The 24,571-nt window shown below is 41.7% G+C and overlaps 1 protein-coding gene across 1 annotated transcript in view; it reads right to left on the bottom strand.

Moving 5' to 3' along the window:
- ADGRG4 (adhesion G protein-coupled receptor G4) overlaps positions 1-23,237 on the bottom strand; it is a 96,065-nt gene extending 72,828 nt beyond the window's left edge. The window contains exons 1-2 of the mRNA XM_032329729.1: positions 23,192-23,237; positions 11,696-12,310 (exon numbers count right to left, since the gene is read on the bottom strand). Coding sequence (XP_032185620.1) covers positions 11,696-12,310; positions 23,192-23,237 — 661 coding nt within the window. The remainder of the gene's footprint in view (positions 1-11,695; positions 12,311-23,191) is intronic.
- Positions 23,238-24,571: the final 1,334 nt, after the last annotated feature.

The following is a 24,571-nucleotide window of genomic DNA, read 5'->3' as shown; positions in this document are numbered from 1 at the left end:
AGAGTCAGCCTCTCATCAGGTTCTGCACTCAGCAAGGAGTCTGCTTGAGATCCTCTCCTTCTCCCTCTCCCTCCCCTGGTCCCCTCCTCCCTCCTTCTCTCTCTCTCTCTCTCTCTCTCTCTCAAATAAATAAATAAACAAAATTTTTTAAAACATAAATTTTTTTTTAATTTATTTGACACAGAGAGAGAGAGAGATCACAAGTAGGTAGAGAGGCAGGCAGAAAGAGAGGCAGAAGCAGGCTCCCTGCAGGGGAGCCTCCCAGGACCCTGAGATCATGACCTGAGCCAAAGGCAGAGGCTTAACCCACTGAGCCATCCTGGTACCCCCCAAAATAAAATCTTAAAAAATACTTAGAAAAGAAAAAACAGATGAGTTGAACAAAAATTGCCAAGCAGGTAACAGTTTAAGTACCAGGTGTCCCTTAGAAAATAGTGCAATTTACATTGCCTCACTTGAACCCAAAGCCTGGATTTCTCTATTTCAACAGCCCTCCCATTGAATCTTTCAGGTGAGACGTTTTCTCCAGAAGGATTGGTGTACCAAATTTCTCCTCTAATGTCTTTTATTTTTATGATTTTGTTTACTTGACAGAGAGATAGAGAGCACAAGTAAGCAGAGCAGAAGGCAGAGGGAGAGGGAGAAGCAGACTCCCCACTGAGCAAGAAGCCGAATGCGGGGCTCGATCCCAGGACCCTGGAATCATGACCTGAGCTGAAGGCAGAGGCTTAACCAACTGAGCCACCCAGGCGCCCCTCCTCTAAAGTCTTTATTCACAAAGACTCCAGTCTTCCTTAATTAAAATCACAGAATCATAGAACTAACTCTTGGCAATTGTGTTCCATCCCTTCCTTTAGAGACTAGGCACAGAGAGGTACAGTGCTGACAGGATGAGATTTCCACAGATGAAACATGTAGAGAAGTAAGACATTGTGTGTCAGGGTTTTAATTTTCTAGCACCCATAAGGGCATGCCCTCAATTTATACAGAACCACCACAAACCTAGGAGAAAGAAGAGACTCTTCCTTAAAAAAAAAAAAAAAAGAAAAACTTAGATAATAAAAGCCAAGTTCTGCAAGTCCTGAACAGCTCAAGAATAAGCAATCACCCAAAACTACATGACATAAACCATAGAGAAGAGTATCACTGTGCTAAACTAAAATGTGAAGATTCCCTTGCAAGCCTGGGCATCGAAACCCAATGGGGATCCCAAATTACAGCCATGCCCTGAGACAACATCTGCCTTAAAGAGTCATCCATATCCCAAATAAAGTCAATCCAATCAAATGTCTGTACTTTTTAACCAAGACTTATAGGAATTAAAGATTCTTTCAAACCCCAAGTCTGGCAATTAATTACGATGGGTTAGGAAACACATTCAATTGATATGGAAAAAGCATTTGACAAAATCCGATGTACCTTCATGATAAAATCCCTTGGCAAGTTGGAAACAGAGGGTATTTATGTCAATTTGATAAAGAACATCACCGAGAGGGGCACCTGGGTGGCTTAGGGGGTTAAGCTGCTCAGCAGAGAGTCTGCTTCTCCCTCTCCCTCTGCCTCTCCCCCTCCCTGGGCTCTCTCTGTCGGTCTCTCTCTCTCTCTGTCAGATGAATAAGTAAAAAAAAAAAATCTTAAAAAAATAAAATGTACTTCTTTTAATGTGATATCTAATTAAAAATAATAGATGCCATTAAACATAAGCATTTAGTATTATATAAAGATTTTATTTATTTATTTATTTATTTATTTAAGAGAGAGCAAGAGCAGGAGAACACAAAGTAGAGGGAGAGGCAGAGGGATAAGGAGAAGCAGCCTCATGAACTGAGCCAAAGGCAGATGTTTAACTAATTGAACCACCCTGGTGCCCAACATTTACTATTATAAAATTCTTTATAAGTTTTGCTTAGATGAGGAGTGCCTGGGTGGCTCAGTGGGTTAAGCCTCTGCCTTTGGCTCAGGTCATGATCTCAGGGTCCTGGGATCGAGTCCTGCATTGGGCTCTCTGCTCAGCAGGGAGCCTGCATCCCCCCTCTCTCTCCCTGGCATTCTGCCTACTTGTGATCTCTCTCTCTCTGTCAAATAAATAAATAAAATCTTAAAAAAAAAAGAACATCACCAAGAAACCTCCATTTAACATCAACAGGGGCGGGGGGCGGGGCGGCGGTGGCTCCATCAACTAGGCTGATTCTTGATTTTGGCTCACATCACTATCTCAGGGTCGGGGGATTGAGCCCTACGTCAGGCTCTGAACTCAACGGGGAATCTGCTTGAGAGGTTCTCACTCCCTCTCCCTCTGCTCCTCCCCTCACTTGTGCACATGATCTCTCCCCCCTCTCTCTCTCAAATAAATAAATAAATAGTTCTTTTAATAAAACCCATAAAATCAACCATAATGGTGAAAGACTGAATGTCTTCCCTCTAAGACAGGAAGCAAAGCAAGAATGTCCACTCTAACCACTTTTAGTCAACATAGTACTGCAAGTCAGAGGCATTCCAGTAAGGAAAGAAAAAGAAATAAAAGACAGTGCAATGGCCCTGGGCTGGCTCAGTCAGTAGAGCATGCAACTCTCGATCTCAGGATTGTGAGTTTGAGTCCCATATTGAGGGCAGAGTTTATTTAATAAAAAATTAAAAAAAAATTTTAAGCATTGCAGATGACATGATTGTCCATGTAGAAAATCCCAAGTAATCTTAAAAAAAAATCTGAAACTTAGAAGTGAGTTCAGCGACTTTAGAGGGTACAAAATTAGCACTAAACAAAGTGTTCTTCGACTTGACACCAAAAGAAAAATTGATAAATTCAACTTCACCAAAACTAAAAGCTTTTGCTCAATGAAAGCCCATGTGAAAAGGCTTTTTAAGAGCAATCTGTAAACTAGGAGAAAATATTTGCAAAACATATATCCAACTAAGGACTAGAATATATAAAGACTTCTCAAGACTCAACAGTAAAACGAATGTAAATTTAAAAAACGTAGGTGGAGCACCTGGGTGGCTCAATAGGTTAAGCATCTGCCTTCGGCTCAGGTCCTGCTCCTCGGTCCTGGGATGGAGCCCCACAACAGGCTCCCTGCTCAGTGGGGAGTCTATTCCTCCCTCTTCCACTCCCCCTGCTTATGCTCTCTCTCTCTAATAAATAAATAAAATCTTTTTAAAAATGGGCAAAAGACACGAAGAGTTCACTGAAGAGGTTGTATAAATGGCAAATAATCATAGAAAAGGATGTCCAGTGTCATTAGGTACCAGGGAGATGCCAATGAAAACCATAATGAAACCGCACTACACACTTAACAGAATGGCTAAAACAAAAAGTAGTGGCAACACCAAATGCTGGCAAGGATGGGAAAAACTGGATCACTCATCCATTGCTGGTGAAAATATTAAGAAGGTACAGCCACTTTGGAAAACAGCCTGAAAATTTTGTGCAAAACTAAGTGGGTGCGGTGCCTGGGTGACTCAGTCGGTTAAGCGTCTGCCTTCTGCTCAGGTCACGGTCCCAGAGTCCAGGGATCAAGCCCCGAATTGAGCTCCCTGCTCAGCAGGGAGCCTGCTTCTCCCTCTCCAACTCCCCCTGCTTGTGTTCGCTCTCTCCGTGTGTCTCTGTGTCAAATAAATAAATAAAATCTTTAGAAATCTAAAACATAAAGTTTAAAAAAATAAAAATAAATGGGCAACTACCATACAGCTCAGCAATGGCACTCCTGGGCATTTATCCTGGAGAAATGAAAATTTGTGTTTACACAAAAACCTATACACAGAGACTCATAACAGGGTGTGGGTGTTTTTAGGGGGAGGGAGTGGCTACAGGCAAAAACTGGAATCAGTCCAAATGTCTTTCATCAGGTGAATGTTTAAACACACTGTGGTGCATCCATACCATGGAAGCTTGCTCCACAATGGAAAAGGAAAAACTATGGATACATATAAGCTGGGCAGATCTCAAGGGGGGAATGACGCTGAGTGAAAAAAGTTCAATGCCAAAAGGTTACCTACCATCTGATTTCATTTACTAACATTTTTGAAAATGACAGACTCCTACGAACGGCAGACAGATTAGTGGTTGTCAGGGGTTAGGGATGTGGAGAGCCGAGGGAGGTGGAGAGAAAGGACAGGAGGGAGGTTCATGGTGTGTTCATGAAGGGCAACGAGGGGGACCCTGAGATACTGAAAGTGTCCACTACCTTGACCATGTTGGTAGATGCACAAATCGACACAGGTGATAGAATTATATAGAACTCAATACACACACACACACACACACATACAAACACACACACACACACACACATACACACACACACACACACACGAGTCCAAGTAGAACTAGGGAAATCTGAATAAGATTAGTGAATTGTATCAACATCAATATTCTGGTCATTATACCAACAACTTTGTGAGATGTTAGTCTTGGGGGAAACTGCGCAAATTGTACAAGGGATCTCCAGCCACATATGAATCTACAATTCTCACAATTAAAAAAAGGCAAATGCAAAAACCCACGTCATGCACGTAGCTGAGTGATAACCGAATGTCCATCCCTACTGGAGGGACCACAGAAACCACGGAGTCAGGCCTCCATCTTTGAAGGGCTTGCAAACGTGTTCTGCCACATTCATTCTGTTCCCGTTTATGAACAAGTGATCATTTGCACAATTGATTTGCATGAGCTTTGCTATCTCTGTAGTTTAAAGTGGGGATAATCCATGCTAATTCACAGCGGCCTGTGGGCTTAATTGCCATTTGCTCCTTCACTCTAGACAAAATTGTATTATTGTAATCATTGGGAGCTGGAGAACAGAGGTATAGAGTCGCTGAATATTTATGAGGCATTTTGTTGCAGATGTACCTGCCAAGAGAATATTAACTAGAACATTTGCTAAGGTACCAAATTCTGCCTGTAATTTGGGTATATCACCTCATATTAAATCTTTGTGTTTTTCTAGCCTACATATTGCATCTGTTTTTTTTCTTTCAATCATGAGTGTGTTTATTAGATTTGTGGGATAATAGTGACCAGGAACCGCCACAGACAGATCTGCCTGTGGGGTAGAAAAAATATGAAATGAGTATCTTTAAGATAATGAAAAAAATATATATATATGTATATATATATATTTTTTCAAAATGGTGTCTGTATTCAGTTTCCAGGCAAGAACATGAAAAATGAATTCTGAGATAGGGCTAGAGCTTCCATCTCTGAATCTATAGGAGAATGTCACTCTGTGCATGGGAATACAAATAAGAAGGTTCGAGCAAACTACAAACAGCTCTTGCTTATCTTTTGTGATAAAAACAAGGATAGCACAGAGAATTGATACACAAGGGCCAAACCAAATTGCCTTTTAGCTAATAGAGCCCACGACCATGGAACCTTTCCTATCAGAGCTGACAATTGCTTACAGGGCTTCCTAGTGGGCCAAACAAAGGTCTTAGAAAGTGCATAAACTATATAATCAATTTCTGCATATTCGAAGAATGGTTAATTTATAAAGTGATTCAAAGCCACTGGAACACGAGATCAATTAATACCTCTTAGCAACTCAATACCTCCACAGATACAGGGACCCTGGGTTTTGATACAGTCCAGATTTCCCAGGGTGGACTCAGCTCATGTAATTTCATTCTTTCCAAAGGTGATTTCTCCAGTACGTATCTAGGAGTCATTTCATCTGCATATCTTTGGGAAGACTCTTCATCTTTTTACAACCTCAAGTCCGAACAAATCCTTCGTTGGGCCATGTGTCTGGGCTAACATGAAGCAATTATGCTAAACATACTTGGAGAGGAATTTGAGCTTGTGATCTGTCCCTAATGGTCACTTCAAGAATTTCCTGTCACCATCCATTCCTTTTCAAAATACGACAGACTTTTGTCACGGCTAAAACCTGGAAACAGCTTAAAAGTCCTTCAAAGGGAGCTCAATGAATAAATTATAGGAGATCCCTACTCTGTCGTACTAATTAGCATCCCCCCCCCAATAAGCAGGCAGCTCTATATTCTTTATTTTCTGATATGGGAGTACCTCCAAAATATATAACTAAATGGATAAAAGAAGATGAAGACTATGAGCATATAATGATGATCCTAACTTTGAAAAAGAAAAACAAAGACTATATTCACGTAAACCCAAGTTTTCAGTTGTTCCTGCAAAGATAAGTAAGAAATTGTTAAAAATCGTCACTTTTAGGGAGAGGACTTAGGGTAAGGGCAATATTGATGAGAAAGGAGGCTTTTACTTTTAATTTCTATCTTTGTGCATTGTTCAAATTTTTACCAGCCTATCTACTACTTTTACTTTAAAAATAAATCCATTTTAATGAATAGTTAAAGTAATAAACTAGTAAAAGTGGTGACAGTTTAAATTGTAAAACTTCTATCTTTTGCCTTGAAATTCTACTCTTACAAACGTGTCCTATGAAAAAGCAAACCCACATATACCAAGATGTATGTACAAGGATATTTGTCACAGCATTATTTAAAACTATTAAAAAAAAACCCTATAAAAAATCCTATTAAAAAAAAAAAACTTTAATGCCCGTCAGTGGTGAGTTAAAGAAATCAGAGCACATCTGTAAAATGGGTATATGCAGCACTAAACATGCATGAGGTTGATCTAAATGTACTGATGTGCCCATGATAATATTAAGTTATAAAATACATCGAGTGTAAAACATTCTGTACGTACGTACATATTATTTTGGTTTTTTTAAAATCTTGTATATTGGCTTATTTAAAAAAAAGATTTTATTTATTTATTTGACAGACAGAGATCACAAGTAGATAGAGAGGCAGGCAGAGAGAGAGAGGGGGAAGCAGGCTCCCTGCTGAGCAGAGAGCCCAATGTGGGGCTCTATCCCAGGACCCTGGGATCATGACCTGAGCTGAAGACAGAGGTTTTAACCCACTGAGCCACCCAGGTGCCCCTTATTTTGTTTTTTTTAGGATTATACACACAGGTGAACACTTGTTATAAAGCCATTTAAAAAAATCTAAAAGAACAGACACCTCTGTGGAGAGGTTTTACTTCATAGTTCATGCACTTTGTATTGTTTGAGTTTATAATAAACTCCATATAATTAATAACCATAATGTATTGCACTCATGATTGTTTTTTAAGATTTTGTTTTTGGGGGGTGCCTGGGTGGCTCAGTGGGTTAAGCCTCTGCCTTTGGCTCAGGTCATGATCTCAGGGTCCTGGGATCGAGCCCCGCTTCGGGCTATCTGCTCAGCAGGGAGCCTGCTTTCCCCCCTTTCTCTGCCTGTCTCTGCCTACGGGTGATCTCTCTCTCTCTCTCTCTCTCTCTCTGTGTGTGTGTCAAATAAATAAATAAAATATTTTAAAAAAGATTTTGTTTTTTGGGGGCACCCAGGTGGCTCAGTCTGACTTTGGCTCAGGTCATGATCTCAGGATCCTGGAATTGAGACCCTTCATTAAGATCCCCACACAGCATTGGGGGGGCATTGCTTGTCCTTCTCTTGTTCCCTCTGCCCCTTCCCCCACTCATGAGGGCACACTCTTTCTCTCTCTTTCAAACAAATAAATATTTTTTTAAAAAGATATTTTTCGGGGCGCCTGGGTGGCTCAGTGGGTTAAGTCTCTGCCTTCAGCTCAGGTCATGATCTCAGGGTCCTGGGATCGAGTCCCGCATCGGGCTCTCTGCTCAGCAGGGAGCCTGCTTCCCCTTCCCCCTCTGCCTGCCTCTCTGCCTACTTGTGATCTCTCTGTGTCAAATAAATAAATAAAATCTTTTAAAAAAAAAGATATTTTTCTTTTAAGTAGACTCCACGTCCAACGTGACGATTGAACTCATGACCCTGAGATCAAGAGTGACATGCCCCCTTGCCTGAGCTAGCCAGGCGTCCCTAAAGGTGTTGTTTTTAAGTCATCTCTACACCCAAAGTGTACACTGAACTTACAACCCTGAGTTCAAGAGTCCCATGCTCCACCAACTGAGCCAGCCAGGTTGCCCCCTGCATTTGTAATTTGTAAAAGTAAAGAAAAGATGCTTAAAAACACCTCCACAACTAAATCCCTAATGACTGGCAACTTTGCTGTTGTTATTATTTATTACTGTGTTGTTTAAATATTCCTGAGACATTGCCATCTCTTGTGAATACTTGTTTATTAAATCCAGGTAGGGTTCATGGTTTTCAGCAAATGTTCCCCAAAAGCCTTGTTCTCATGAATATATAAATATATACATATATAATTTATGGGTAAATAGATTTATTGAGATTTGTAACCTAGCAATGTGCTCATTAAAATTTATTCCTTAAAGGTCATAATCCTTCTGTAGATCATAAATAGCAATTTATTAGGCAAAAGCTGAGCTAGCCGTGTTGTAATCAGTCGTATTTATTCATGTAAGTGTCCCCTCTCCCCCAGATGTCACACGGCCAGGGCAGAGGTAGAAGAAATTCTTTGGTGTTACAGCTCCTTCAGTGGTGAGCAGGTAGAAGTGAAAAGAGCACAAGCTTTGCAACTGGATAACTTTTTGCTCAAACCCTGGCCCCACTGTTTATTTAATAGGTGACATTAAGCAGTTTTTTCTAACCTCTTTGAGCCTCTCTTTCCTCATCTATAAAATGCCTGGCACGTGGAAAGAACTTCATAAAAAGTAGCAATTACCGTGTTATTTTTGAATAGGAGGGAAACTATAGACTCTGTCCTCAGAAAGAGGAATCCATCTTGCCTTTTTAGTACACTTTCAAGCCTTCCAAGGGCTCTGCCCAACTATCGAGGCCATTCCGGACCTCAGGTTAGAAAGCCCTGGTCTAAGGTTTAGAAAGAACATCTAGGGGCGCCTGGGTGGCTCAGTGGATTAAGCCGCTGCCTTCGGCTCAGGTCATGATCTCAGGGTCCTGGGATCGAGGCCCACATCGGGCTCTCTGCTCAGCGAGGAGCCTGCTTCCCTCTCTCTCTCTGCCTGCCTCTCTGCCTACTTGTGATTTCTCTCTGTCAAATAAATAAATAAAATCTTTAAAAAAAAAAAAAAGAAAGAACATCTGAAGACACCTGAAAAGTAAAAATAATATTTTCTACTCCTTTTCCAGGTTGTCATTTTAGGGTGTGCTTTCTTTTCCTTTTTGTTGTGCTGGAGTATTGGTGTATTATGCCTACCGGAACCCAATCAGCCCAAGAGGCTAGGATGTTCATTAAAGAGGGTACAAAAGACCAAAGTAAATGAGGGCTGTCTTGCACTTTAACAACATCAGCTAGATTTTGTGATTTACTAGCAAAGTGGTAGGAAAGGCCATGGCAATTCACTGGCCAGATTAGGTTTTCAAAGACCACTGCTAAGCATAAGGATTTAATAGAGCCAGACTTCCGGTTCTTTAGATCAAAGATTAAGTAACTTTAAACTGCTCTGGGTGAGCTGTTCAGGCTTAACCTACTAGTCCCTAGCTCCATTTTGTAATCAGAGCTAGCTAACACTGCTCTCTTTTTTATTTTCAAGGCTTCAGAAAAGAGAAAAACCAAATGTCTCCAGGTAGTCACTCAAAGGAATAGCTTTCCTGTTTCTTTGCTTTAGTCTCATCTCAAAGAAACCCAGAAGCCCCCTGGAATGTGCCTCTGCCATTAATTCAAACTGCTGGTGGAAATAGATCCCCGAAGTCTGTGAGAACTTATTAGGCGTGGATCTGACCCGCATTCCCTCGACACCACCCTCAATCCCCAAGAATCATGAATAAAACCTGAGAATGAGTACACATTTCAGGAAATGAGGGGGAAAAAATCTCATCTTGATCCTGTTATCACAGACTTTACCCACGCTCAGGACCACTGCTGCCGAGGTTGGAAAAGTTTGGATTTGAGGGGAGAACAGGGTTGGACAGAGAAAACCAATCGTATATTCTCTCTTCGAAATTAGAAAGAAGGAGAAAAATATATGTGTCGCTCCAAGCAGCCTTTCCAAGAACGCCATCCCCAAAAGTTCCTAACATAATCATTGCTCATGAAAGAAAAATGAATTGGTTTATAAATCCCATTCCTTGCTAAAAGGAACCAGGACTCTTTGGTAAAAATGGTTGATTCTTGCTCTGAGCAGAGAAAGTACAAGATGAGCCTATAACATCTTGTGCTGAAAGTAAGGAAGTACTCAAAAAATGATGGGAACGTGTCAAAAGGACACAAGAACCAGATGGAAGGACTCCCACTGGCCCAAACTGGGCCAATTTGAACATCAAAATAAATGATGGCAACAGATTGTAACCCATTGAATAAGGTAAGAATCCATGAGTTCATGCTGGTACAGACACACAACAACTGAAGGAAGAAGAAAACTGTGGAAGAAGAAAACATTCTTCCTTGCAATAGAATACTACCTAATAAACGTTGAAAAATGACAGAGTTTTAAAAATCAATGTGTTGTGACTATTGTATAAGCCATTGAGGCAAGCATCTACAATAGATGTAAAACTACTAGGTGAAAGTTTGTTAACAGGGTCGCCTGGGTGGCTCAGTTGCTTGAGCATCTGCCTTTCATTCTGATCATGATCCCAGATTCCTGGGATCGAGTCCCTCACTGGGCTCCTTGTTCAGCCAGGAGCCTGCTTCTTCCTTTGCCTGCTGTTCCCCATGCTTGTGCTCGCTCTCTCTGACAAATAAATAAAACCTTTTAAAAAAAAAAGTTTGAGAAGGGGGCACCTGGGTGGCTCAGTGGGTTAAAGCCTCTGCTTTCGGCTCAGGTCATGATCCCAGGGTCCTGGGATCGAGCCGGGCATCGGGCTCTCTACTCTACAGGGAGCCTGCTTCCTCCTCTCTCTCTCTGCCTGCCTCTTTGCCTACTTGTGATCTCTTTCTCTGTCAAATAAATAAATAAAATCTTAAAAAAAAAAAAGAAATTATCAGTCCTTTAAAAAAAAAAGTTTGAGAAGAACAGGATCTTTACATAACCTCCAAATATCTCCCCCCAAATTGGGTTTTTTAAAAAAGATTTATTTATTTGAGGGGGGAGGAGGCAGAGGGAGAGAATCCTCAAGCAGACTCCCCACTGAGTACAGAGCCCAATCCCACGACCCATGAGCTCATGACCTGAGCGGAAACCAAGAGTCAGACCCTTAACTGACTGAGCCTCCCAGGGGCCCTTTCCCAGAAATTGGTTATTAATTTCAGAGGGAGAAATAGTAACAGTGGAGAAATCTAGAAAAAATAGCTATAAAAGAAATTAGTAGGATAATTTGAATATTAATGATGGATTAAATACTGATATTATATCAAGGTACAGCAGTAAGAGAATATCCTTATTCTAAGGAAATACGCACTGAGCTATTTAGGGGTAATGAGGCGCTATGCCCATAACTTATTCTTAAAGGATTAAGAAACTGTGTGTGTGTGTGTGTGTGTGTGTGTGTGTGTGTGTGTGTGTGTGTGTGTAGGGAGGAGGAAAGAGAGAGAGAGGAAGAATAATAAAATCCGGGGGAACAAAGTAACAATCGGTGAATCTGGGTAAAGAACTTGTATAAATTCCTTGTCCTGTTGTAATTTCCTGAAAGTTTTAAATGATATCAAAACAAAAGACAAAACACAAAGAGAAAGAAAATAGTTTTGCTCTACGTTAAAAAGCAGATGAAAAAACTGGCAACCTTGGGCCCCTCTGAGGAAGACAGAGCCTTGGCCCAGAGTGGATTATTTAGACTAGCGAACAGAAGATCAACCCTTGCCAAGGAGGGTAGTTCAGAAGTTACTCACAGCAGCGCAGTCTCGTGTCAACAGTTGTGTTGATCTCGTTGATGAGCCAAACATCTTCTTCCCAGCTAACAATGTTTCCACTCACGCACTTCAGAAACTCCTCATTCTCCAGGATGTGGTCCCAGAGCTGAAAGTAGTACAAGCTGCCAGTGAAGCCAGGCAGGGCCCTTCCTACCTGGCTGTTCCGGTTCGTAAGAAAATGTCCTAGAATCAGAGTCCCATTAGGTGTCAGGCTTTGTGGTTGATCCATCATTACCAGTATTCTTTCAGTATTCAGGAAGAGCTCTAATCTGCCCTTCACACCATCCCATACCAAGCATACCGTATGCCATTGAAAGGGAGTCAGGGAGTAACGGATATAAAAGGTCTTGCCCAAGTTGTATAGTATTAGCTGCTGATGGTCTCCTCCAAGTCCAAGGTCTATGGCTTCTCTGCCCAGGAAGGCATTATTAGCAATATAGGAGAAGGCCATCCAATCACTTAATTTGTCCTCCACGAACACCAGGTCAATGCATGCTGTGAGTCGACTGAGTTCAGGAACCGTGTTGGCCAGGCTCACATATGTGTCAGCTCTTCCATAAAAATCCAATCTTTTTCCTTTTAGGGAAAGTGCCTCTGCCCAAATTTGGGGAAGGGGAAAGAGAAAGCAAATGAAATTTTGATAACAAAAATTCAATTGTATCTTCTTTGGCCACATAGTCAATCCCAGATTACACAATGCTATTTATTATGAGTCAATAAAACTTTATTTTATTTTGCAAAAAAAAAAAAAAAAAACCCAACCCCAAGTAGTAGATACATAAAAATCATCTCTATTTGACACTGGCATGTGACAATTTCTGGCAGAAGAGTCTCTTCGTAATTATATTTTGCCTGGGCTAATATGAAAAGTCAGATTAGTGCTCCCAGAGCACACACCAGCTGGACAGTGTGGGGAGGCAGCTAGAAGTATTTAGCTAAGTTGGCAGAGAGGCGGCCAAGGAAAAGGCAGCTTGGATTTAAAAAATCTGCTGCACATAACCTTCACTCGTGTAATCAAAGGATAGCTCTTTCCATCTACCTAACTGCCTTATTATATTCATGGTGCAACAGCAATTTATTTCTCCAATGCCTTTTCCTGAGCCAAATTACCTGATTTATTTGGTCTCTGGAGACTGTTTCTCACTGAAGGCTCCGACAGAGGCGTGGAGGATGACCAGTTGGACAATACTGAAGCAGCAAGGCTTCTGTTTGTCCTCAGGAATGGGAGAAATGGCACTGCCCTGAGTGTACCCCGACTCCTTCCTTCTGTCTCCTCACCAAAAGGCCTGCATATCTTTAAGAGGTTCCTGGGTGGGGGGCGCCTGCGAGGCTCAATTGGATGAGTGTCGGACTCTTGATTTCGGCTCAGGTCAGGATCTCAGGGTCATGGGATTGAGCCCCACATCAGGCTCCCCACTCAGCAGGGAATCTGCTTGTTTCCCTCTCCCTTTGCCCCTCCCCCTACTATCTCTCTGTGTCTCTGAAATAAACAAATCTTTTTTTTAAAAGATTTTATTTATTTATTTGACATACAGAGATCATAAGTAGGCAGAGAGGCAGGCAGAGAGAGAGGGGCAAGCAGGCTCCTTGCTGAGCAGAGAGCCCAATGTGGGGCTTGATCCCAGGACCCTGGGATCATGACATGAGCCGAAGGCAGAGGCTTTAACCCACTGAGCCACCCAGGAACCCCTAAACAAATCTTTTTTTATAAAAGTTTTCAGGTGGCCATGGACCCAGTTACCACTGGCTCTGGAGTCAAAGAACCTGAGTTGGAATCTCAGGTCTGATGTTCATCTGCTGCATAACTTTGAGCAAGGACCTTAACCTCCTGATGCCTCAACCTTTGCTTCAGTAAAATGGGGATTCCAGGCCACAATATGTAACACAACTCAGGAAGCCACCATTTGCATCATAATCTATGCCAGATAATAGCCTTATCTACTGACCATACAAAACTGTTTGAAAACTAAGGGCTTTAAAGTCTAAAAAACAAAAAAACAAAAAAACAAAAAAACTTGTGAAATAAATAAATAAAAATCTTTAAAGTCTTAAAAAAAACTTGTGATCTCTCTCTCTCTCTATCAAATAAATAAATAAAAATCTTTAAAGTCTAAAAAAAAAAAAAAGAAAAGAAAATTAAGGGCAATGATGTCTGCAAAGCCCTCTCGAACATTCTTGAAGAACATGGCCGTCTGCCATCACCTGGGTCAGCTCGCCGTCCTGGAGTCCCAGGATCGAGCCCCACATTGGGCTCGCTGCTCTGCAGGGAGTCTGCTACCCTCCCCCTGCTCCTTACCCTGTTCATGCTCACTCTCTGTTGCTCTCCCTCGCTCTCAAATGAATAAATGAAGTCTTAAGAAAAAAAGAACATGCCCATCATTACAGACATTTGGTGGGCAATTTGGCAATATCTATAAAAATTTTAATTGAGTGTGCCCTTTGTTTCCTGGGAAGCTATTGGTGAATCATGATACTATCATCGTGACAAAGCTCGCACCCCAGGACCCGAGGCAAATAGCTGAGAACAGCCCAACATCCACGCAATTCCAGTGCCAGCACAGCCCAAGACAAACCGAAAAGGGCTTTATGGCAGAATGGAATTCCAACCTCTCTCTAAATTAGGGCTGTGACCTTGGGACCAGCACTATAAAACTGACAGCCAAAACAGCACACTAGAGGGGCTGACCAGAAGTGACCACTTTCCTGCTTCGGAGAGACGGCCCCAGGTGCGAGCTTCGAGATATTCTCTAGCTCTACACGATTGTCTCCCTCCATTCCTGCACTGAGTATCTTTCAAAGGCAAGCAAGGCCTTGCCTCCCCGAGCACAAATGCATGTGTGTGCGCTTGCACCCCGCTCCCTGTGCGGGAGCCCCTGCCATCCACCTGCCTGGGAGCTATTTCTGAACTGTCCATGGTGGGTGAGCAAACGTTTATTTCTGTCCCTGGCTTATGTGATTATATTATCTTACCATATTTCATGTGGCTAATAAATCAAAAGGTAACCCTACAAGGTGATAATCACTAAGAAACCCAATATCGATTATGGTTGGCCAACTGTATTTCTGCTCAGCCCTCCAATATGACGTCAAGCACAACGTTTAAGAACAGGTTTTGTGGTGAGTGTAAATCTCCAGGGCTTATTTGTCCCTTAAAAGAGAATGTACCACAATCCCCTATTGTCTATGGGGCTTCTCCTCTCTGTAATACACGAATACAAAGCCAGTTGCCATAGGACACAAGCAAGCAACTTACTGAATCAGAAATACAAAATGATGGCCTCTTCCTAGTTTTAAAACACAAGCTACAATGAGATACTATTTTTACTGCTTTGAAATGATAGCATTTTAGGCTGAGAATACCCAGCAATGATGAGCTTGTGAGGAAACAAGTAATTTTATTTATTTTTTTCATTTTTTTTTAACTTATAATGTATTATTTGGCCCAGGGGAACAGATCTGTGAACAGATCTGTGAATAGGCTTACACATTTCACAGCACTCACCACAGCACATACCCTCCCCAGTGTCCAAAACCCAGCCACCCTTTCCCTACCCCCCCCCACCCCCTAGCAGCCCTCAGTTTGTTTCATGAGATTAAGAATCTCTTAAGGTTGTCTTCTTCCTGATCCCATCTTCTTTCATTTTTTCCTTCCCTACCTCCCACAACACCCCCCACCTCTCAAATTCCTCAGATCAGAGAGATCATATGACAATTGTCTTTCTCTGATTGACTTCTTTCACTCAGCATAATACCCTCTAGTTCCATCCCCATTGTTGCAAATGACAAGATTTCATTTCTTTTGATGGCTGCATAGTATTCCATTGTGTGTGTGTGTGTGTGTACCACAGCTTCTTTATCCATTCATCTGTTGATGGACATTTAGGTTCTTTTTATAGTTTGGCTATTGTGGACATTGCTGCTATAAACATTCGGGTGCACGTGCCCCTTTGGATCACTACGTTTGTATCTTTAAGGTAAATACCCAGTAGTGTGAATGTTGGGTTGTAGGGTAGCTCTGTTTTCAACTTTTTGAGGAACTTCCATGCTGTTTTCCAGAGTGGCTACACTAGCTTACATTCCCACCAACAGTGTAGGAGGGTTCCCCTTCCTCTGCATCCTCGCCAGCATCTGTCGAAACAAGTCATTTTAATACACTGTTGGTGGGAGCACCAATTAATACAGTCCTTTTTTTAAAGGTTACTTATTTACTTTTTAGTAATCTCTACACCCCACTCAGGACTGGAACTTGCAACCCCGAGATCTAGAATCACATGCTCCACTGGCTGAGCCTGCCAGGGACCCCAGTAGTCTTTTTATCTGAAGGGCAATCTGTCAGTGTCTATGAACATTTTCATCGTGTATGGCTGTGTATATACTTTTGACCCAGCAATTCCATTTATATCCATTTATCCTAGACAAATATACGTGTATACAAAGATGCATGTACAAGGATATTTATTGCAGTATTGTTTGTATGGAGAAAAAGTAAGAAGACTTTTACGTCTATCCGTAAGTGACTAGCTAAAGCAATTGTTACCTCTATATAATGGAGAATTAAAACAAATCTGGTAGATCTATACAGTCATGGAGAGATTTCCAAGGCTTCGTACTCCATGAAATGTGGATTGCATAAGTGTAGATACAGTGTTATCCTACTTTTTAAAATAAGAGGAAAATGTGTGCATTAGCATAGCATAGAAAAAATCTGGAAGAACACACATCGAGCAGTTAAGAATGAGTATCTTTAGGGGTGCCTGCGTGGCTCAGTCAGTTAAGTGCCTGCCTTCGGCTCAGGTCATGATCCCAGGGTCGTGGGATCGAGTCTTACACTGGGCTCCTTGCCAAGCAAGGAGCCTGCTTCTCTCTCTGACTGCCATTCCCCCAACGTGTGCGCTCTATCTCCTTCTGTCTTTGACAAATTAATAAATAAAATCTTTTTTAAAAAGGAATGAATATCTTCAGATGTGAGATTTAGGGGGACTTATGCTTTCTATGCTATTTATTTCAGTAATTTTTGTACTTTTTATGCAATCATATGTCAAATTTAAAATCAGAAAAATAGGGGCGCTTGAGTGGCTCAGTGGGTTGAGCCTCTGCCTTCAGCTCAGGTCATGATCCCAGGGTCCTGGGATCGAGCCCTGAGTTGGGCTCTCTGCTCGGCAGGGAGCTTGCTTCCTCCTCTCTCTGCCTGCCTCTCTGCCTACTTGTGATCTCTCTCTCTCTCTCTGTGTCAAAGAAATAAATAAAATCTTTAAAAAACTAAAATCAGAAAAATAAAGATGGATGGACAGATGGATGGATGGACAGAACCACTTGGGGCCATACTTGAGATTCTGTGGGCAGAGCTAAGTCCTACTTAGATATCAGCAGAGGCATAGTGTAGTGGAATCCAAAAACGCACCTTTGAGTCCCAGTTTTGTCCCTTACTAGCTGCATCAACGTGGACAATTAATGCACGAGAAAGCTTTGAGGACAGCGGCACATAGTGAGCGCTATGCGAGTGTGCACCAAACCCACGTCATTTCTCTGTGTCTCCTTCCTCCATGGTTAAGATAGGAATACTAATTAGTTTCCTGGCAGGGCCATCAAGAAGGATGATGCAGTAATGTAACTGCCATTTATGTTATGTATGTGAAATGTTTATCAGCTGTGAAGCCCCAGGTAAACATCAGCTGCTATGTTTGCCACTGTCATGATTAGAAGTCTCTTTTTTCTCCCATAACCTCTTTTGTACCCTTACACAGCCAAGCACATCTGCACGGAGTCCTGCTGCTGTAGCGGCCCCCCCACCCCACCCCCGACCTGGGCTCCCAGCAAGGGCTCAGAGGAGGCCAGGTTGCAACGAGGTGGGGGCAAAGGCTTTGCCCTTCTGTTTGGCCAGGCAAGCAGCTTTCTCTGCTGGGCCTCTCCAGGGCCTGCTTCAAAGGCCACTTGTGTCTTTGCATATGATTTAACTATCCATTGCAGATGTCTACTTGGACACTGCCATCTGTTTCCTGGCAATTTTCAAGTCCAAATTGCATGATTGCTCCCCTGAAGCGTGTTCTCTCTTCATTTGGCTCCTCTGTGTCTCCTTGCCTCTATCCTGTTTCCTTTTATTTTAAATTACATTTATTGTTGTCCGTGCTTTCAAAAAAAGGTGTTTTGCCGATTATAAAAGTGATACTGTACATGCTTTCTTAAAAGAAAACATGGCAAGCATTAGAAAAGTAAAAAGATGAGAACAAAGTCAGCTGGAGTCCCACCACCCAGAGACAACATTTTGGTAAATTTCCTTTGGCGTTTCTTTTCTTCCGGGTACAGGTTTTGTTTGTTTCTACGTGGCCAAGATCACATTGCATGGAAAGTTTGGTACCCTGCTTTTCTCACTTAACAAGGTGACAGAAATGTTTTTCCATGTTTGGAAAACCTTATCACAAGCCTCTACAAATGGCTATGTTACAGCCCTTGGAGTCCCAGGCACCATTTTATTTGTACTGTTTCACATAATACAAAATTCGCCATTTTACTCATTTTAAGGTGTGCAACTCATTGGCATTTAGAACATTCATGGTGGTATCTGACCATCATATGATCTAGTTCCAGAACATTTTCATTATCCCAAAAGGAAACCCCAGATCCATTAAGCAGTCATGGCCCTTTCCCCCTCCCTCCCACTGGCAACCACTAATCTACTTTTCTGTCTGTATGGATTTGACTATCTTAGACATTTCATATAAATGGAAACATACAAGTGACTTTTTGTTTCTAGTTTCTTTCACTTCGCATAATGTTTCCAAATTCATCCATGTTTTAGCATGCATCAGTAGATCGTTATTTTTTTAAGACCTTCTTTTTAAGCCATCTCTCTACCCAACATGGGGCTCAAACCCACAACCCTGAAATCCAGTCGCACGCTCTACCCATTGAATCAGGCAGACATCCCAGTACATCATTTTTAATGGCTGAATGATATTCCATTGTATGTATATGCTACATTTTATTTACTGATTAATCTATTAATGGACACATTAATGGTTTTTCCCCACCTTTTAGTTATTATGAACAGTGTTGTTGTGGACATTCATGATATTTGTTCAATTTGAACATGCATTCATTTCTTTGGGCTATATATCTAGGATGGGTCATTTAGTAATTTTATGTTTAACTTTTATGCATAACAGACACTGTTTTCCACAGCAGCCATTCAACATTCTCACCACCAGTTTATAAGGGTTCTAATTTCTCTACCTCTTCACCAGCACTTGTTGTTTTCCATTTTTTTAAATTAGTATTATAACCATTGCAGAGGGTGCAGAGTGGTATCTCATCATGGTTTTGATTTGCATTTCCCTAATGACTAATGACATTGAGCATCTTTTCATGTGCTTGTTGACTATCTGCATATCTTCTTTGGAGAAATGTCTATTCAAATCCTTTACCCATTTTTAAATTGGGCTGTTCCTGTTTTTGTTGTTGAGTTGTAAGCACTCTTTATATATTCTAGATACTAGAACCTTATGAGATATGTAACCTGAAGATACTTTCTCCCCTTCTCTAGGCTGTCTCTTCACTGTCTTGATGGTGTCCTGTGATACACACGTCTTTAATCTTGATGAAATCCAATGATCTGTTTTTTTTCTTTTGCTGCTCATTCTTTTGGTGTCAGTTCTAAGACTCCTTTGCCAAATCCAAGGTCATCCAAGCCCAAAGGTCATCCAAGGCCAAATCCGAGCCCATGTCTGTGCTTTCTTCTAATTTCTATAGTGGTAGTTCTTACATTTAGGAATTTCATCCATTTTGAGTTAATTTTTGTACATGGTGCGAAGACAAGAGTCCAACTTCATTCTTTTTATGTGTTTATGTGTATACAGATGTATACATGTGTACATGGATATGTATTTACACATCCAGCTGGGCCAGCACCATTTGTTGAAAAGATTATTTTTCCCCATTGAATGTTCTTGGCACCCTTATGGAAAATTAATTGACCATATGTATATGCATGGTTTTCTTCCTGGACTCTCAATTCTGTTCCATTAATCTGTATCTGTCCCTATGCCAATAACACAGTTTTGATTACCATAGCTTTGCAGTTAGCATTGAAATCTAGATGTATGGTTTCTCCAACTTTGTTCTTTTTCAAAATAGTTTTGGCTATTCAGGGTCCCTTGCAATTCCATATGAATTGCACTATCAGCTTTTACATATCTGTTAAAAAAAAAAAAGCCAGGGGCACCTGGGTGGCTCAGTGGGTTAAGCCTCTGCCTTTGGCTCAGGTCATGATCTCAGGGTCCTGGGATGGAGCCCAGCATCAGGATCTCTGCTCAGCAGGGAGCCTGCTTCCCCCCCGCCTCTCTGCCTACTTGTGATCTCTGTCTGTCAAACAAATAAATAAAATCTTTAAAGAAAAAAAAGACATTGGATTTTGATATGGCTTGCATTGAATCTCTTTGGGGGAATATTGACATATTAATATTATATCTTGTTATCTTTTATTAACTCCGTGAACATGGGATCTTTTCCATTTACTTAGGTCTTTTTTACTTTCTTTCAGCAATGTTTGTAATTTGAGTGTAGAAGTCTTTCAACTACTTGGTTAAATTTATTCCTAGGTATTTTACTCTTTTAGATGCTATTGTAAATAAAATTGTTTTCTTAAACTTTATTTCAGATTGTTCATTGCCAGCACATAGAAATACCACTGATTTTTTTGTGTTGATCTTATATCTTGCAGCTTTGCTGAATGTGTTTATTAACTTAAATATATTTTTTGTGGATTCTTTAGGATGTTCTATTTGTAAAATCATATCATCTACAAATAGACATAGTATTATTTTTTTCTTTCCCGTTTGGATGACTTTTATATCTATTTCGTGCCCAAATGCTCTGGCTAGATCTTCCAGTGTAATGTTGAATACAAGTGGGGAACCTGGACAATCTGATCTCGTGTCTGATCATAGGGGAAAGCTTTCAGTTTTTCACCATGAAGTATAATGGTTACTGTGGGTTTTTCACAGATGATCTTTTTAAAAGATTTTTTATTTATTTATTTGACAGACAGATCACAAGTAGACAGAGAGGCAAGCAGAGACAGAGAGAGGGGAAAGCAGGCTCCCCGCTGAGCAGAGAGCCAGATGCAGGGCTCGATCTCAGGACCCTGAGATCACGACCTGAGCTGAAGGCAGAGGCTTTAACCCACTGAGCCACCCAGGCGCCCCATCGATGCTCTTATTACATTACATTTTTATCATGAAAGGGTGTTGGGTTTTGTCATACTGTTTTCCTGTATCAGTTAAAATGATCATATGTTTACCCCCCCTTAAGTCTGCAAATGTGATTTAGTACATTAATTGATCTATTTGTACATGTTGAACCACCTTTGCATTCATTTGTCAGATAAATTCCACTTGGTCAGGTTATATAATCCTCTAAATATATTGCTGGATTCAGTCTGCTATACTTTGTTAAGAATTTTTTTAAAGATTTTATTTTTATTTTATTTGAGAGAGAGAGAGAGAACGAGAGAGAGAGCATGAGCCAGGGGAGGTGGGGAAGAGGCAGAGGGAGAAACAGACTCCCTGTGGAGCAGGGAACCAGATGCAGGGCTTGATCCCAGGACCTTGGGATCATGACCAGAGCAGAAAGCAGACAATTAATTGACTGAGCCACCCAGGCATCCCTGTTAAGAATTTTTGCATCTATGGGTGCCTAGGTGGCTCAGTGGTTAAGTGTCTGCCTTCGGTTCAGGTCATGATCCTGGAGTCCTGGTATGGAGCCCTGCATCAGGCTCCCTGCACAGTGGGGAGACTGCTTCTCCTTCTCCTGCTCCCCCCTGCTTGTGCTCTCTCTCTAATAAATAAAATCTTTTTTTTAAAAAAAGAATTTTTGCATCTAACTGGGTGTGATATGCAACAGATGAATTACCTCTGAAACTAATAATGTACTCTATGTTGGCTAATTGAATTTAAATTTTAAAAAATATTTAAAAAAATTTGCACCTAGGGGAACCTGACTGGCTTAATCAGCAACTCTAAATGTCAGGTTTGTGAGCTTAAGCCTCACATTGAGCATATAGTTTACTTTTTTAAAAAAGGGATGGGGGAGGTACACCTGACTGGCTCAATCTGTGGAGCACGTGACTCTAGATCTCAGGGTTCTGGGTTCAAGTCCCACGTTGAACGTAGAGATTATGTAAAATTTTTTTTAAAATCCTTTTTAAAACAGAATTTTGCATCTATATTCATAAGGGATCTTGGTCTGCAGATTTCTTTTCTTGTGATGGCTGTGTCTGCCAGCTACTGCTTTTTAACTCTCTAGCAGAATGATATAGCAAAACATTGTGCTCCAGGCCTATCTCTGGCAGAGCCTGGGGAAAAGAAAATAAAACTCTTGCCACAATTGTTACTCAATATGTAATTTTATTTTGCCTTTTGTGAGGTTCCCAAGCTGCTTTGCCTGGTGATGCGGTGTTTACACAATTTTTAAGCAGACCTGAATTCGTGAAGCATTAAACAGTGTTTTTTCCCAGAATACTTCAACTTTCATGTTCTCTGATTCTTCACAGTGGGGTCCTAACCTGAGTCTTGGCCCCCTAGTGTTAGTTTCCAGTGCCCAGCAAAACGATTGGCACATAGTGGGTCCTTTATAGCTATTTTCTGAATAAATGGTTTGCCCTGCTTTTAGGGCACTGAGTTGGACTCTAGGACGGTTCCTCGTGCAAAGGTATCAGGGAAGTGGGTGAAGCATTTGGCGTAGAATGAGAAGTTCTGGACTGCAACCTGAACTTGCGCCTTGCCCAAGAACTTTCCAGAAAATTTCTGGGGAAAGTTTCCTCTTCCTATCAGACCCCGAAAGTAATAAATACAGTCATTTTAAAAGTCAGTGAGTAAAAGGTTTAGAACCTCAAGAGAGAGGCAATCCAAGGGATTCTTTTTTTTAAACCAGGAAAGTCCCTGAATTTTCTGAAGACAGCACTGAATAATAATCTTCAGATATATTCTGTATTTGCTTCTCCGTCCTCTCTTGTCCGAGTGTCTCCTCACGATGTTAAAGTATTTCAGAGGGTAGGGGACGGAGATGTTACAGTGCATTGCCCTGAACCATCTCAGGAGGAGTGGACAGACAAAGCTCATCGTGGTCAGATACTGGAGGCATGACCCAGTCACAGTTTCTCCCCCGTGAGGTGACCTGCTTTCCTCTGTTTTACTCAGAGAGTCTGACTGAGCAGTGATGCATGCATTGTTTAGGTGCTATAACGAAGTACCATAGGCCGGTGGGGTTAAACCACAGCCATTTGTTGTCCCACAGTTCTGGAGCCTACAAACTGAAGTCAAAGTCTTGGCAGGGTCTTTTCCTTCTAAGAGTTCTGGAGGGAAGATGTGTTCCACGCCTCTCTCCTAGTTTCTAGTTCACTAGCAATATTTGGTGTTCTGAGACCTACTGTTGTATCTCCCCAGTCTCTGCCTGTATCTCCGCCTGGCCCTCTCCCGGTACGTGTGTCTATGTCCACATTTTCCCCCTTTATAAGGACACCAGTCATGTCCGATTAGGGGCCGTCATATTCCAGTATGACCTTGTCTTTGCTTGACTAATTACAGTTGTAATGACCCTACTTCCAACTGTGATTACCTTCTGAGGTGCTGAGGGAAAGGACTTCAACATGTGAATTTGGGGGGACGCAATTCAAATCATCTTACTGAATAAGGCTCAAGGCCTGACTAATCACCTGGAGATACTTCCTTTCAGAAGAGGGAGATAAGAAAGAGCAAATTTTAGAGAAAGGACTCACCAGAGGCATTGGCTGCATGGATACTGTCAAGAATCTGCCCACTCTGGGGATGGGGATTCTGCCAAGGGTACACCAAGCCTACCTCAACTGGGAAATGTCACTAGTCACTCATAAAATGGGAGTGGGCAGGGGCACCTGGGATATCTCAGTTGGTTAAGTATCTGACTCTGGATTTCAGCTCAGGTCATGATCTCAGGGTCCTGGGTTCAAGCCCTGTGTTGGGCTCCCTGCTGAGTGGAGAATCTGCTTCTCCCTCTGCCCCTCCCCCTGTTTGTGTTTGCTCGTGCTCTCTCTCTCTCTCTCTCTCTCTCAAATAATATCTTTTTAAAAAGTGAGGGGATAGTGGGCAGACGCTCATTTCCATAGTTTACAAAACCTGTACTTGCACAAGGAGTCTTTTGGCTCTTAGTATCACAAACCCTTTCAAATGAATGGTCAGGAGCTTTGAAAATTTTTGTAGACCTGGTCCCAGTCTAGCAGACCCATGGCTGTCTGAGTTGATATAAGGGGTAGATGCCTGATACTGGGCAGCTCCATTACCCACAACACCGTGGTCATCATGTGAACGGCCACAGAGAACTGGAGTTAGGCCTGCCGCCCACTGTCTATGCTTCCCACTGGTCTTGTGAGTAACCAGCTAATCTGGTAAACCAGATATGCCAACTATAAAAACATGCAACTTTGCGCCTCATTTCTTTTTTTTTTTAAGATTTTATTTATTTATTTATTTGACAGAGAGAGAGAGATCACAAAGAAGCAGAGAAGCAGGCGAAGCAAAGGGGAAAGGAAGCTCCCTGCCGAGCAGTCAGCCCGATATGGGGCTTGATCCTAGGACCCTGAGATCATGACCTGAGCCGAAGGCAGAGACTTAACCCACTGAGCCACGCAGGTGCCCCTTGAGCCTCATTTCTGTCACCAGTCACTAGTCACTGACTTATCCAACACATCCCCTCCACCGGGACCCAGGTTGCTGACCACATATGTGGCCTGCCAGGCGTTCTTCTCAGAATAAGAAGCAGAAAATTACCCCCACATAGGTAATGTGATTTTCCTTCAAATTTTGCACCCAAAGCCTATGTCTCACC

The sequence above is a fragment of the Mustela erminea genome, chromosome X (assembly GCF_009829155.1).
Source record: "Mustela erminea isolate mMusErm1 chromosome X, mMusErm1.Pri, whole genome shotgun sequence".
Classification (NCBI taxonomy): domain Eukaryota; kingdom Metazoa; phylum Chordata; class Mammalia; order Carnivora; family Mustelidae; genus Mustela; species Mustela erminea.
The sequence above is the reverse complement of the archived record's forward strand: the minus strand, read 5'-3'. Positions and strand labels throughout refer to the sequence as shown.